Source organism: Chelonoidis abingdonii, chromosome 20 (assembly GCF_003597395.2).
Source record: "Chelonoidis abingdonii isolate Lonesome George chromosome 20, CheloAbing_2.0, whole genome shotgun sequence".
NCBI lineage: Eukaryota > Metazoa > Chordata > Testudines > Testudinidae > Chelonoidis > Chelonoidis abingdonii.
The window spans coordinates 12,224,092-12,238,032 of NC_133788.1; the positions used below are offsets into that span (position 1 = coordinate 12,224,092).

Consider the following 13,941-nt stretch of genomic DNA (forward strand, 5'->3'; position numbering starts at 1 on the left):
GGCCCCCATGAGAATATAGTATTGTATAGTATTGCAATTATTTTTTTATGGAAGGGGATCTCCAAAATTGCTTTGCCTCAGGCCCCCTGAATCCTCTGGGCAGCCCTGGTTCAAGGAGGGTCTGGGGGGAACCGCCACACGGTGCAGGGGGGGCCGGGGGAGGGCGGTCCCGGGTACCCGTGAGCGCTGGGGGGCCGGGCTGGGAGGAAGCCCAGGCGGGCCAGGCTCTGGGCCGCGATTCTCAGGACCGGCCGGGGCGGGCGCTCGGCGCTCGCTCTCCGCTGCAGCGCAGCCAGCCGGGCAGCAGGGGGAGAGCCGGAGCCCGTCCGGATCCCGCCTTCCTCCGCAGCCCGGCCCGAGCGCGCCGAGCCCTCCCTGGCTCCCTTGCCCGCGGGCCACCGCGCAGCCTGGCTCCCTCCCGAGCGAGCTGCGCCTTGGGCGCGGGCCGGGGACCCCGCCTGGCCGCCCCCTGCGGAGCCCCGGCTGCGGCCCGGGATTGATTCCTGCCGGGGAAGGAAGCGGGGCTGGCTCGGGAGAGCCGCCGCCGCCCGCTGCCTTTGTTCGGGGACATGCAACAGTTCCCCCGAAGTTGCTGCCGCGGCTAAAGCGGGCGCCCGGCTGCTCCGGCCCCGCCGCGATGGGGAGCGAGGACTGAGCCTGCCCCGTGCCCTCGGGCAGCGCTGGGGGCCTGGCAGGGCAGGTGGGGGCTGCCCGCTCTCCGCAGCACCATCCGCTGCCCGGAGCCGCCCGGGCTGTGTGTCTGCAGCATCGTCCCGGGGAAGCGGCTTTGGATCATGCCAGTGGGGCTGCTGGCTTTGCCCAACTCTCCATGGGAAGAGCGAGGCGTGGGGGAGAAGCCACTACCCATTGCAATCAGCCCGGGGCCAGCGAGCCAGCCTCCTGGGGCCAGCCCCTTGCCCCTGGCCACGGGGAGGCTCTGGGGCCCTTGGTAAGAAGCTCCCTGGATTTTGTTTCGAATCCTGGTTGTTTTTTCCCCGTTGGCAGCAATGAGGGACGATGCCGGTTGTATTTCTTACTGGTGAGCAAAGCCCTCCAGCTCTGCATCCCTGGTGGGGCGATCCTCAGACTGCTGGGGGTCTGCACTTCCACTGAGGCGGGAACGGAGAGGGCACCCTGCTTTGGAGCTGCTGAGATCTACTGCCCAGCCACATCGCTTCCCACCAGGGGCCACCGAGACCAGACGCTTTTGCATGAAGCCTGGGGGAGGCGTTTCGGATGAGGCTCCTGGTGGCTTGGCTATACCATGGGCACGAAGCAGACCAAAGGATGCCAGCCTCCTGGTGCAGGGGAAAGCCCCCAGTCGCACAATCCAGGCTCCCGCAAGAAGATGCCAGCTAGGGACCGGGGAGACTTCCTAGCATCCTTCATGGTGAAGTCCAGTGATAAGTTTGGGAAGAGTGGTGGCAACTTGCCCCCTTATCACCGGCGGATCAGTATGATCCAGGACATGCTGCTGCTAGTGAAGCAAGGGAAACAGGATGAGGCAACTGAACTGCTGAAACATCTGCGACAGGTGAGTGAGGAGGCTCTAGAGGTTGGAGCATAGGATGGTAACAAGGTTGGGGTCCAGCATAGGGTGTAAATGGGAAAGATCATCCTAGCAAGTTCTTGGCAAACAAGGTATTGGAAAAGCATTTAAAACGAGGCAGGATTAACTGCTAATATATGGGAAGTAAAATGCTAATAGATGGGACGCAATCTCTCCTTGGTCAGTGGTATGGACTGGGTAATCTATAACACAGCTTTTCCAGGTCTAGCTTCTGTCGCAGGACTTTATGGGAAAGGGTTCAGAAATCTCAGTAACAGTTGCGTGGTCATTGTGTCCAAAAACTTATAGAAGCATTGGCACTTAACCCAGTTGTTTTGTTTGCAAATGAAACTTGGTGCAACATAGAAGCCTTCAGAAAGCATCTTTCTCTCTTTTATTGCTTCCAATGGTAGCTTTGGAGTCCAAAATAAAAATGCCTGGTATAAGATATTCCCATTTCACTTCCAAAATATTCATGTGTAAACAGCTCTTTATGGCACCCACAAGTCTTTGGGCAATTTGACCTATCTGCCTTTTGTCTCAAAGATTCTTTGTTCATGTTTTTTTATATTGTAAAGAGAGAACTATCAGCAGCTTCATATGTATATCTTACTCTTCTGTCACATACCAGTAGACGGAGTTTAGTTCCTATTTGATTAAGGCTTGTAGAAGTTACCTTGGGATCTTTAAGGATGGAAGGTGCTATGTGCAAAGAGGGAATTATTATATTAATATACTATCTTAACCAATGCCCCTCAACTGAAAATCTGTTCCAGTCATGTGTTAACTGAAAGGTTGGTTTGAGCAAGTGAAAATAGAGGCAGAGAACAATGTTCTCTGTCCTCTGGGGTACTGACTCTGAATCTTTTCAGACTACTGTACCCCCTTCAGGAGTGTGATTTGTCTTGGGTAACCCCAGGTTTCACCTCACTTAAAAACAGCTTGCTTACAAAATCAGACCTAAAACTACAAAAGTGGAGCAGCACACTGTTACTGAACAATTGCTGACTTTCTCATTTTGACCATAGAATTATAAAATAAATCAATTGGAATATAAATCTTGTACTTACATTTCAGGGTATAGTCTATAGAGCAGTATAAACAAGTCACTGTATGAAATTTTAGTTTGTACTGACTTTGCTAGTGCTTTTTATGTAGCCTTTTGTAAAATTAGGCGACTATCTAGATGAGCTGATGTATCCCCTGGAAGAGCTCTGCAAACCCCCAGGGGTACCTCTGGTTGAGAACCACTTCTCTAGAGTGCTGAAAGAAAAGCAGAAAGAAGAGTGGCTTCAGAAGTAAAAGGCTATAGTGGGACTGACCCTGTTTGGGGGAATTCTTAGAAGGAAACAAATTGCTCTGTAACCTCAGGAAATTGTGACTCAGTTATCAGGTGACAATAAAAGACCAAAGTGCTATGGGAACTTTTGAGGCTTTTTGTTTTTTGGAAGTGATGTGTTAATCCGTTTTCAAGGTGAAAGTGAAAATGGACCTATCCACACCAGACTGGATTTGTTTCTAAGGTCTTTGTTTCTTGAGGTCTGCAAGATGTACCTTGCAATGGGAGTGATCAGTGCCACCTCAGGGAAAGTTGCTTAGGTTTTCTCTGTACGGCAGTAGCTTCCTCTTATTCCCTAGAATTGTTGTGTAAAAATGCACCCTTTCTACTCTTGTTCTGCGTTGTTTTCTGTCTTTCTTTTCGTTGTCCTGCTGTTATTTTCCCCTTCCCTTTCACAGGCATCTGCCATAGACATTTCCCACTGAAGCCAAGAAGGCAGGTTTTGTGACTTGTACCTATCTTAGGAGTAGTTTCATTGAGAATTATGGAGGAGGTGCGGTAAGAAGAAAGGTGCTGGGTTTTTTCATGTTCCCTACCATGCTCCCCAGTTGTCTGTTTTCACCTCTAGATAATGCTTCCTTCCCCAAACCATAGTGCCCATTTCTACAGGTGATATAATAACATCGTTATTAAAGGCCATCCATGTTCTCCTTTGGGTATCTGCACAGATCTCCCAGTAAATGTCAGTGAAGGTTTTGGGTGAGGAATGTGGCTTGAAAGAGGTCATGATTCAAGTTCTAAATTGCTGCCCCAAAACACCAGATAGGCCAGGTCAAAGCTTTGCAGTAAAGAGTTTGATCTAATACCCTTTGATGTCAACGGGAAGACACTTGTTGACTTCAGTAGATATTGGTCAGGCCCAGAATGAGTGGTGGTGGAAGCAATAATTCTCCTCCTAAGAAGGCTTGCTGTCTGTGCAGTATCACGGAGCACTGTTCCCATGTTTTCTGTCATCCAATGCCCAAAGCGCTTGAGTCTTGCTTGCTTCGCAGCTGCGATCCGAAGCTGTTCTCCTAGCGTGGGTGGGAGATTCCGCCCCCCTTTCCCTGCTCTGGATCAGTGAGGTGGAGAATCTGAGTGAAATGTGACATTTAACAGTGGTTGCCCTTATGATGAATCTTGCTGCCAGGGTGTCCTGTCACCACGACCGGGGAAAAACTGCATATCTACTGGAGCCAGAAATTCCTTTCAAAATGCTGGAGGAGGCAAGGAACCTGTTACAGTCTGATGAGTCTTTTATAAACGAAGATTTCTATAGAAGAGCTCGGATAAAGTATACCTTGATATGTCATAATAGGGAACATTTCGTCCGAGATACTATAATAGACTTGATTATTCCCTGCCATTCGCAAGCATTATTCCCTGCCACCTAATTAAGAACTTAAGAACCCCATTGACCAAACTCCTACTTTCCTGTGGCTTAAAGAATTTAATTTTCAGGGATCTTGGCAGTGTGGTGCCGGTGCTGAGCTCTCACCCTGTGGTACGTGGCAGAGAGAGAACATGGTTAACTCTTAAGATGGGAATTGCAACTGAATGATAGCAAGCTTCTCTGGGAGCTGAATTCCAACGATGCCTTAGTCTGGAAGAGTGAGTGTGGGGGTGAGATTTCTTCAGCTGAGAGAACTGAATTTGGTGGCACGTTAGATGCAAACTCCTTGGGGCAGAGACCACCTCCTCACTGTGCTTTGTAAAGAACTGAGCATAAAGGGGTCTTAATCTTGGTTGGGGCATCCAGATGGCACAGTAATATATAATAATGGGTGATAACACAGCATTTGGGATTTTTAGAGAAGACTAAGGGAGTTAATGCCCAGATTTCAATGGGATCTGGGTGCATAACTCCTTTGGACTCCACTGAAAATCCTAGTGAGAGACCTCCATTGACATCACTGGCAGATTTTTCCATTGTTTCCTGTGGGCTTTGGATCAGGCCCAGCGTGCTAAGGAGAAGACCAAGCTAGTAGCTGCAGTTCTTCATGTTTTTCTGTATGAGGCTTGTGTGCTGAATTGATCTGCAGGATTCCTGTACATGCTTCTTATGGATATCTGATCCAAAGCCTACAGAAGTCAAGAGAGGGACACCCACTGACTATGGATCTGGCCCTATGTGTGTGTCCGCTTACAGGCAGTGCTTTTTGCCTGCAGAGAGCCCCGAAACTTGGATTGGGTTCTTCCCACAGTTGCCAGCATCCCTAGAAAAGTTATGTATTCTAGACAGCAGCAGGAAAACAAAACACCAACTGGCGGGCAGGACGGCCTACTAAACTGAGCATCAGAATGTCTGCCGTTTATACCCATCTCTGCCACTGATTTGCTGTATGCCTTGGGCAAATCACACAATCTGCCTGTGCCAGTTTTCCAGTGGGAGTGATGCTTACCTCGTTTGTAGATTGCTGCAAGATTTAGTCAGTCAGTGTTTGCGAAGAACCTTGACTACGTAAAGAGCTCTGCAAGTGCTAAGTGTTATGAAGTGAAGCAAGCTTTACAAACAGGTTGAGGGGGAAAATAAATGGCAAATGAGTACATTGAGAGTGTCTTGTTACAAGGCTGCTCCCCAGGGGAAATGCAGTAGGTGGTCTCCTCTCTTTAGAATCAGCTTGGCATTACTGCTGAATTCCAGATCATACCATCGTCTTTAAAGAGCATGCGTTGGCTGTTTGCACAGACAGCCTAATTTTGCGATGGACTCTTTCAGCTGGTGGTAACCTCTTCTGCTGCCATTTCCTTCTGCTCTGTTAATAGCGTTGACTGCCTCGAGTCCGAGAGCGGGCCTGAAGCATCGCTTGTAAAGCTAACATCCTAAAAAGAAGCATTGTGCGCTCTCCTTCTGAGTGTGCGCTTCCCTGGAAGTCAGCATCTCCTCTCTGCATCTGGCATGGCGACTCCCAGTGGGTGCTGCACATGGGGCATCTTTTGTTTTTTGATAGTGAGACCAACAAATTGAGGATGAATGGAAATGTACAGAAATAGCTATAATGCTTGTCTATAATTCGAAGAACCCCGGTAACAGTATTTACGGTAATCCGCTGCATGCCATGGGCATTCTAGGCTTCCACAATGATGCCGGGTTCCTTTTATGGGGACCTTGCATCGTATGGGGCAGGGTAGGGTTGGGGGTTGGGGATGGTGGTTTGGCATAGCAGCCCTGGCCATGGGGCTTTTCCATGATATGGGGTGGGAGTGGGGCGGGGGGTTGGGTAGGGTGATAGGCAGGGGGATCTTGCCTGGTATAGGGTGTGGAAGGGTGGTGGCTGTAGGCACCTAGCTGTGGAAGACCTGCAACATCAAACTTTCCCCTAACATCTCCCTGCTCATTGCCTTTGTGTTTGTGCTAGTGATGGGTCTGAACTGCAGCCTCTGATGATACACCCCACAGAAGCGGGGGGAAGTGCTGGGGCTTGGCCCAGGCTGGTACGAAAAGCAGTATCCAGCCGTGAAACCTGGATCAGAACTTCCTCCGACTTGTGGGTTCGAGTTTACGATCAGGCCCTTCTCTAGTGGAAAGTGCTGGTGGAGGGGACGGAAAGGGTCCGTGCACAATTGTCTGTTGTGTCCATTCTTGTCTCCCCATCCCTAATGCTCAGGGCCATATCCTGCCCTAAGCTACCAGCGGAGAGCTCTGGGATGGGGCATGCAAACCCTGCGTGGGCTGGGAAGGCGCTACGCCTGTAATGGGTGTCCGGCCTCTGGCAAGGGACTGGAAAGACATGAGCTTGCTCAGGTGCAGCTGGTCAGGAAGGACCAGCGGCTCTAGCCTGGGGAGAGAAACCTGGCTGGAGCCAGGAGCTGATAGGACCATGGCCAGTCATAGCTTTCCTGCAGGAAGACAGGTCTGATGGGCTCTCTGGGGCTGTCAGGGACCTGCCAGTGGCAGTAAAGCCAGGTTACGATAGGGTGGGGTCCGAGAGCTGAGCCCCGAGGATGGACACACAACCTCCAAAGGGCTGAGACTTAAGCCTGACAGGGACATTAACTCCTTTTATTTTGGGTTTGGTTTTGGAACCGTGACTTTGGAAGTGGGGCGAGGAGGGTGTGTTATAGAAACCTGGCCAGAATGCTGAGCCATAAGCCGTCAGAGTGGGCTGGAAACCCTGCCAGGGAAACTGAGGCAGATCGGCTGCAGCACTCTGCCCAGGCCAGCCATGAAGAGGCACACAGGGGGCAGTATCACGACCACAAGTTTCCGTCACAGTCTGTGCAGTTGTGTGAACAGACCCCAGGGCCAATGTCAGACCCCGCCTGCTGTATGCTTAGGAGGGGGCTTGATATTGATGTTTATAGGGCTTGATCCTGCAAGGTGCTGAGGGCTGTCATTGCTCACTGAGGCAGCAGTAACAGCCCCGGAGGGTGGGAGGTGTCAGTGGTAGTTGAGCATCTTCTGTGGTGCCCCGGACTGCTCAGCACTCTGGGGCCAGTCACTTAACTGCCTATTCATTCTGTGCCCCTTCGTGTGCCAGTCTGGTTATTCATATCTTAATTACAGGAGAGGCGTGGCAGGGTGTAATTAAAAATAAATGGATGGTGTAGAAGAGGCACGCTGGGGACTCGTGTTTGCTCTTTGCTATAACACCAGAGCAAGGGGAAGATCAGTGAAATTAAAAAGTAATTCTTTGTTGCGCTCTCTCTAATTGATGAACTTGATTAACTATAAGAGATGTGGGGAAATGGCTGTTATTAATCCCAGGTCCGTGGGATCTGTGCATTTCTCTCAGCTCGGGTTGCCATCCAATAATTTTGCCCTTCTGAGGCGTCGGTTTTTAAGGAGAGTTTGGAGCAGAACGTAAACGAGTTTGAAGCCAGAGAACAATAGCAGTATATCGAGAAATAGCCTTGTGCCAGGGGATGGATCAAGGTCATTTAAATCATCGATTTTATTCAACTTTTCCATTTGTACTGCAGTTACTTTTAAAAGAAAGGTGCATTCTCTTTGGTTGAGAGAACCATTACAACATGATTTACAACTAAATAGTCTTTACGCTAGATTTGGTGCATCTTTTTGCTACCTAGCAGGGTGCACTATTTAACTATTCACGTTTATTTAAGCAATTATATAGGTTAATAGTTTCAGATTCTTATTAATGTTTGTTTTTAGTATATTAGAAAATAGTCAATGAAGTGTCAAGCAGGATTAGGATGGTAACTGGGATTTAATTAAACAAACAAACAAGGATATAAGGCTTATGTTCATTAAACAAAACAACATTAAATGTTTTGATACATAAATGTTTCACATTTTCAACTAAATGGAGGGATTAAATGTGGTCAGGGAATTAAACTGATTATTTCAGGTCAGACTTGGAAAATTTTCAAATATACTTAAATGAAAGTGTGTAGAGCGTAAATTCCTATGCACATGTCTCTTGAAAATGAGACCATCTAAGCAGGGCTTTGAAGCGGAGCCTGGAGCTGGAGCACGGAGCAGCTCCGGAGCAGTGGAGCTGCAGGTTTTTGCCTGGAGCTGGAGCAGAGCTGGAGCACAGCTCCAAAGCCCTGCTTCTAAGTTTATTTAGACTGATCTATTGTGCCATATTTCTAGAGTTTGACTTCAACACTTAGAGTCAGGGGAAAAACCATCTCTCTTCATATAGAAGAGCAGACTTTAATTCGAACTCAATGGTTTTGATAGAGACCCATGGATTCAGCATATTTATTTTTATGTAAATGTTTTAGGAGACCACACTAAGTTTTTAGGCCTTAATATATTTAGTATTAAATTCAGATTTAATTTTAAACAGGTTTATTTTTAAAAAGAAAAACTTATAATTTAAAGGACTGTTGTAATTGAAATCAACTAAAAAAATCAGATTTCCTTCCCTCCCACCCCCAAAAAACCCAAACTTGATTTCTATCCACCTGGCTTGAGATACAATGAGACCAGTGTGTTGTGATAGTGTTGAGGTGGCCATCTTTCAGAGGCAATGGAACTCCTTTCAAGAGAAAGAGGTGTATTGGTTCTTTAATGTTCTTAAGTAGCAGTTTACTATTTGGTTGGTCACCTTTCAATTGTCAGGGGATTCTGGGCAGGCCGTTTCTTTCCCGTGACAGTTGTTTGAGACCTGAGGAAGACACAATCTTACCCTCAAAGGTTGGATCTTATTCCTTGCAGCGTTGAAACTGATGTGAGCGCTTTGGTTTGGAAAGATGTTTGTGTGTGAGAGAGAAGGATCTAGTGGTTAGAACTCCTGGGTTCTCTAGTGTCAGCTTTGCCACTGACTTTGACTATCTGGCCTTGGGTGAATTGCTCATCTCTTGGCCTCCGTTTATGTAACTTTCACAGAGTTCTTAGGAAACTTAATTCATTATGTTTGAAAAGTGCTTTGAGAGGGGGGAGATGAAAACGGCTGTATGTAAGTGCAAGTTCTTATGAGCTGCAAATAACATATTTTCTGGACAGAATCTTGTTGTATTTCAAACTTGATGGTGGTGGTATGTCTGAAAAGTTTTTTGGGAGCAGTCACTATAAATGTGCAATTTAAACCCTCATGGTTACTCTGTGTACTTGATGGCGCCTTGTAGGTTGAGGTAACCTGGTCACGCAGGAAGCGCTTTACGTTTTATACCTATACCAATATAGAATATCAGAGTTGGAAGGGACCTCAGGAGGTCATCTAGTCCAACCCCCTGTTCAAAGCAGGACCAATTTATTTATGTGAATCAAATCAATCGTGTATTTAGGAGCATAGGCGCCACCTTCTCCTGGCATCGGTGGGTGCTCGACCACTGGCCCCACCCCGAGTCCACCGCTGCTTTGCCCCCACTCCAACTCCTTCCCCAAAGTCCCCGCCCCACCTCCTTCCCTGAGCACTCCGCGTTCCCGCTGCTCCCTCATCCCTCCCACAGCTTGTTACGCCACGAAACAGTGGGATGCAGAGTGCTCAGGGGAGGAGGCAGAGTGAGGTGAGCTGGGGTGGGGAGCTTGGCTGCCAGTGGGTGCTGAGCCCCCACCAATTTTTCCCCATGGATGCTCCAGCCCGGAGCACCCACAGAGTCGGCGCCTATGTTTAGGAGTGGCTCTGAGACAATGGATTTCCCTAAGTGCACTGCTGTTCCAATGCAAGGTACTCACAGATACTGACGTACAAGGAGCAGAAGTAAATCACAGTGAGTCATGTAACTTGCATTGTCCAGTGGCAAGTGACATCATAGGCAGGTTCAAACTATTGTTACACAACATGCATTTTACATTTACAAAGTCGCTGTGATAACTTTAGAGCCTCTGCCCGTAAACTTCACCGCTTTGCAGCCTCGATTTGACACAGCCCTTAACCATGTGCATCAATCTCGTTGTCTTCAATGGCATTGAAGCATGTGACTAAAGTTAATTAAAAGACTTCACTGTTTTGCGGAATAGGGATCTCTGGCTGAATTGGTAAGTGTTCCTATTCACCAGAGTATTTAAATACATAGACTTTAAGCAACTGAAAGTGCTCAAATGCTTGACTGGATTGGGGTCTCCTCTGGCAGTTTGCTAGATGCTCGAAGCCTGCAGCTAATTTGCATAAAATCGACCTAACCCGTGTGCCCTGGGATCGGCTACTGGTGTGATTTTGTCCTGCTGCATCCTGATCTTGGAACGCTGCACACCAGCAACCGCAGTCTGTACAGGCTGCAGCTTGGTGCTAAATGGAAAGGTGCTGTGGGCTGCACTACCAAGCTTTGTGGGCTGTGTTAGGCCCGTCAGGGCGGCCCAAGTGTGACTTTTCATATGCAGCATCCTGTCTGCCACGCGAGAGCTACCCATCTTTCTGCGCAGACAGGGAAGAGCAACAGACAGGATCAGAGACTATCAGGGCCGCATCTCCCTGCAGGCCTGGTATGCGTCTTCAAGAGGGCACTGCTCAAATGTCATCATCGGTTAAAGAGTGTGTGCTCTTCAGTGCCGACGGGGACACGTGAGGGCCTCCTACAGATGAACGGGGAAGGTTGGCTGAGGCCAGACATCTGCTCTGAGTGCGCAATGGGACTGTGGGGAAGGAAGTGGGTAGTATGACTTACACCCAAAGTCAGTGCTGTGAGTTTGAGACCAGGAATTGGCTTCCTGTGGTGCATTGGAATGGCACAACCATCAGAAGCTCCCCCCCCCCCGCTTTTTTTTAAACCCTTAGAACATTGGAAAAGTTTACCAGCAAATGAATGTTAACGAGGCCACATCTGACAGTGGTGTGTCAGCCATCATGCTGAGCTGGTGGCCCTTTAATCTCTCCTTCCACCTTCTGAAGATCTGCTCTGGCTTATATCTCTCTGTGCTCCTGTTCTTCTGCCTCTTCCTTTTCTCAGCGTGTAGAACTTCCTGCTGTTCCCGTTCCTCGGTGGGCCCGAGCAGGGAGATGGGCCCATCGTGCCTTAATGGTGTCTGAGCGAATGAATTTAGAAAACTGAACCTGCTGCTACTGTATAAATCTATCCTTTTTTTTTTTTTTAAGCTGTGTGTGGGGGAGCAAGAGGGGGAGGTGAGGGTCACACATGGCGGTGGCTGATCCAGGTGGATTATAGCTGGCTGGCTGGGAAGGATTAGTGAGATTCCTTTCTTCATCTGGTTGGCTAACTGCCCGGCACGGATCTCTGTCTGCTACCATTGACTACCAGTGATACTGACAGGGCTCCTCATGGGAGGAACAGCAGCAGATGAGGGTGCCCAGCTGGCTTGGTTGAGGATGCTGTGATCACCCTAAAAGTGTGCACATTGCTGTAGACTGAGTGTGACTGGGCAGTGTCCTCCATGCCTATGGAAGGCATGTGTGCCCATACCTGTGGAGTTGCCAATGCAAAGCTGCATGTCAGCATAACCTATGCTAGCGTAATGGGCTTCAGGGAGAGGCTGGCCTTTTGGGGATTTTTGTGGGGTTGTTTCAAAAGGAAATACCTTCTACCTTCCTGAAACTGAGGCTCCCTCTCCCTTCAGTATGTGGGTGTGTGCCGGCTGTTTTGACAAGTGGGTGCCGTCGCCTCTGGGAACTGCCTTCAGAATTCGACCTCTTCAGTAAGTGGCGGCTGCTGCTCCTTTGAAGTCTCCAGCCAGATGGTGTCTGCGCGGGGGAGTCTGAGCTGGGCTGGAACCGGGAAGTGACAGTGTATTTTAAACACAGCGTATTTCCCCTGGCTTCAGATCGATAATATCCCATGGAATACAGGGCCTAATGGGTCCCCAAGGGCTTTACAGATCAACACCACTGAAATGTAGCCACTTCTAGGGTGGAGGACAGCAGCCAAAATGCACATGCATGAGAAAGGGTGGAAGGGTGGTTTGTGTTGACTGGGAGGCTTAGGGCAAATCTTACTGTCATGCAGGGACCGTCAGTGTCTACCCCAAGCAGGTAAGATTTCTGGCTGGGCTTTTCAAAGGAAGTTTAATGGGATTTAGGTGCCTAATTCCCTTCGGTTACAGCTGCACTTGAAGCTGGGGGTAGGTTGACCAGACAGCAAGTGTGAAAAATCAGGGGGGTAATAGGCGCCTGTAGAAGAAAAAGCCCCAAATATCAGGACCATCCCTATAAAATAGGGACATCTGGTCACCCTAGCCAGGCATGTGATTTCCAGCTTGAGTAGCACTAGTTCTCCTCTCCAGGGATGTTTATACTAAGCCTACTCGTGGGCCTGGCTGGTAATTAATTACTTTCTGATGCTTCAGCATTTCTCTCTCTCTCCCCACCCCCTAGTAGAAAAGGAGGTTGGAGATCTGTCTGTTAGGTGTTTTTTTCTTTTGGAAAGTTGTCACAAAAAAGGAAATGAAGAGTGGGGGAGGAATGGATCAGCCATTTGGGAATATGAGGGAGAACACATTCTTCATGGTTTAAAATGTGACCGTATCCCATTCACTTCCTGAAGATTGAGTTCCTGAGCAACAATGTGCTGTCCTTCTAGGGTGCTGTCTACCTGCAGGTCTTGCAGCATTTCGCAAACTTCAGTGAAATGGATATAAATCATTCTTTCTGTTTTACAGATGGGGAAACTGAGGCAAAGGGACTTGGCCAAGGTCCTACTGTGAGCGTGTGGCAGAGTCAGGAACCAAACCCACCTCTGCTGACTGCCAATTTGGTGCTTGAATCCCAAGACTTGGTCAGGGATAATGCCTTCGGCTCACCCTTAGTTCAAAGAAAAATACTCCCGTAGTCTAGAGTAATTACTGTAGGCCATAGGGTTAGAATCGTGTTCTCACAGGGCTTGATGCCATTACTCTAAAGTTCTGTAGGGCTTGTCATATAAGGGCATCCTGTTTCCATTGTGGTTGACCTGGCTGTGCTGCAAACAAGCAGGTGGCCACTTATCAGTGGCATTTAAAAGAAAACAGCGTAGTGCCCTAGTGCACTCTGCTGTTGTAATATCCTGTGTCGAATGGCAATGCCTCCCGTACACCCACAGTTCTAATTCCTCGCATGACTTGAGTGAACGCCATTGGAATAAAGCCCTGGTTTGAAGGGACTCTGGAGGGGAGGGGAGGAGCTTTGTGAAATATAAGCCAGCGGATTTAAACAAACAAATCCCCTCTGAGTAAAGAAAGGGCTGATGCAAGATCCTTGTGTTACGGCTGAGGACAGTACAATGAAAAAGGAAGGATGCTAGTGTGGTTAAAGGCTAAGACAAGGACTAAGGAAACCTGGCTTTAATTCCCAGCTCTGCCACATACTTGTGTGACTTTGGGCGAGTCCCTTTGCACCTGTGTGCTTTGCTTTCCCAGCTGTGAAACAGGCGATGGGGGGCAATATTACTTCCTTGCCTGCGGGATGCTGTGAGGATGAGCTCTTTAAAGCTCTCTGGATGGGACATGCTCTAGGAGTGCAGTGGTGTTGGAATGAAGGCAATGAATGCTTGGATTTAGTAACCGTCTTTGGAGTGGGATCCTAAAATGAGACCCATCTGCATCTGCCCAAGGCTGATTCAGTGTCACCGAAGGGCCACTTTTAAGCGGTTTGCATAATTTAAAGTCAGAACAACTGTTTCAATAAAAAAAGCACAAAGCACCACCCTAGTTCTCCCTTCCATCCCCTCCCCTTTGTCTGTTTAGTTTTCTATGGTCAAATAAAGTATAGAACCCACAGGTGTGCATGCCCTC

The 13,941-nt window shown here is 48.5% G+C and overlaps 1 protein-coding gene across 1 annotated transcript in view; it reads left to right on the forward strand.

The window, feature by feature from the left end:
* The first annotated feature begins 573 nt into the window (after window positions 1–573).
* The window catches only part of LRRC75A (leucine rich repeat containing 75A), a 181,524-nt gene continuing 168,156 nt past the window's right edge, over window positions 574–13,941 (forward strand). The window contains exons 1-2 of the mRNA XM_032774453.2: window positions 574–588; window positions 650–1,534. Of these exons, the coding sequence (XP_032630344.1) occupies window positions 1,265–1,534 (270 nt within the window). The 5' untranslated portion in view covers window positions 574–588; window positions 650–1,264. The remainder of the gene's footprint in view (window positions 589–649; window positions 1,535–13,941) is intronic.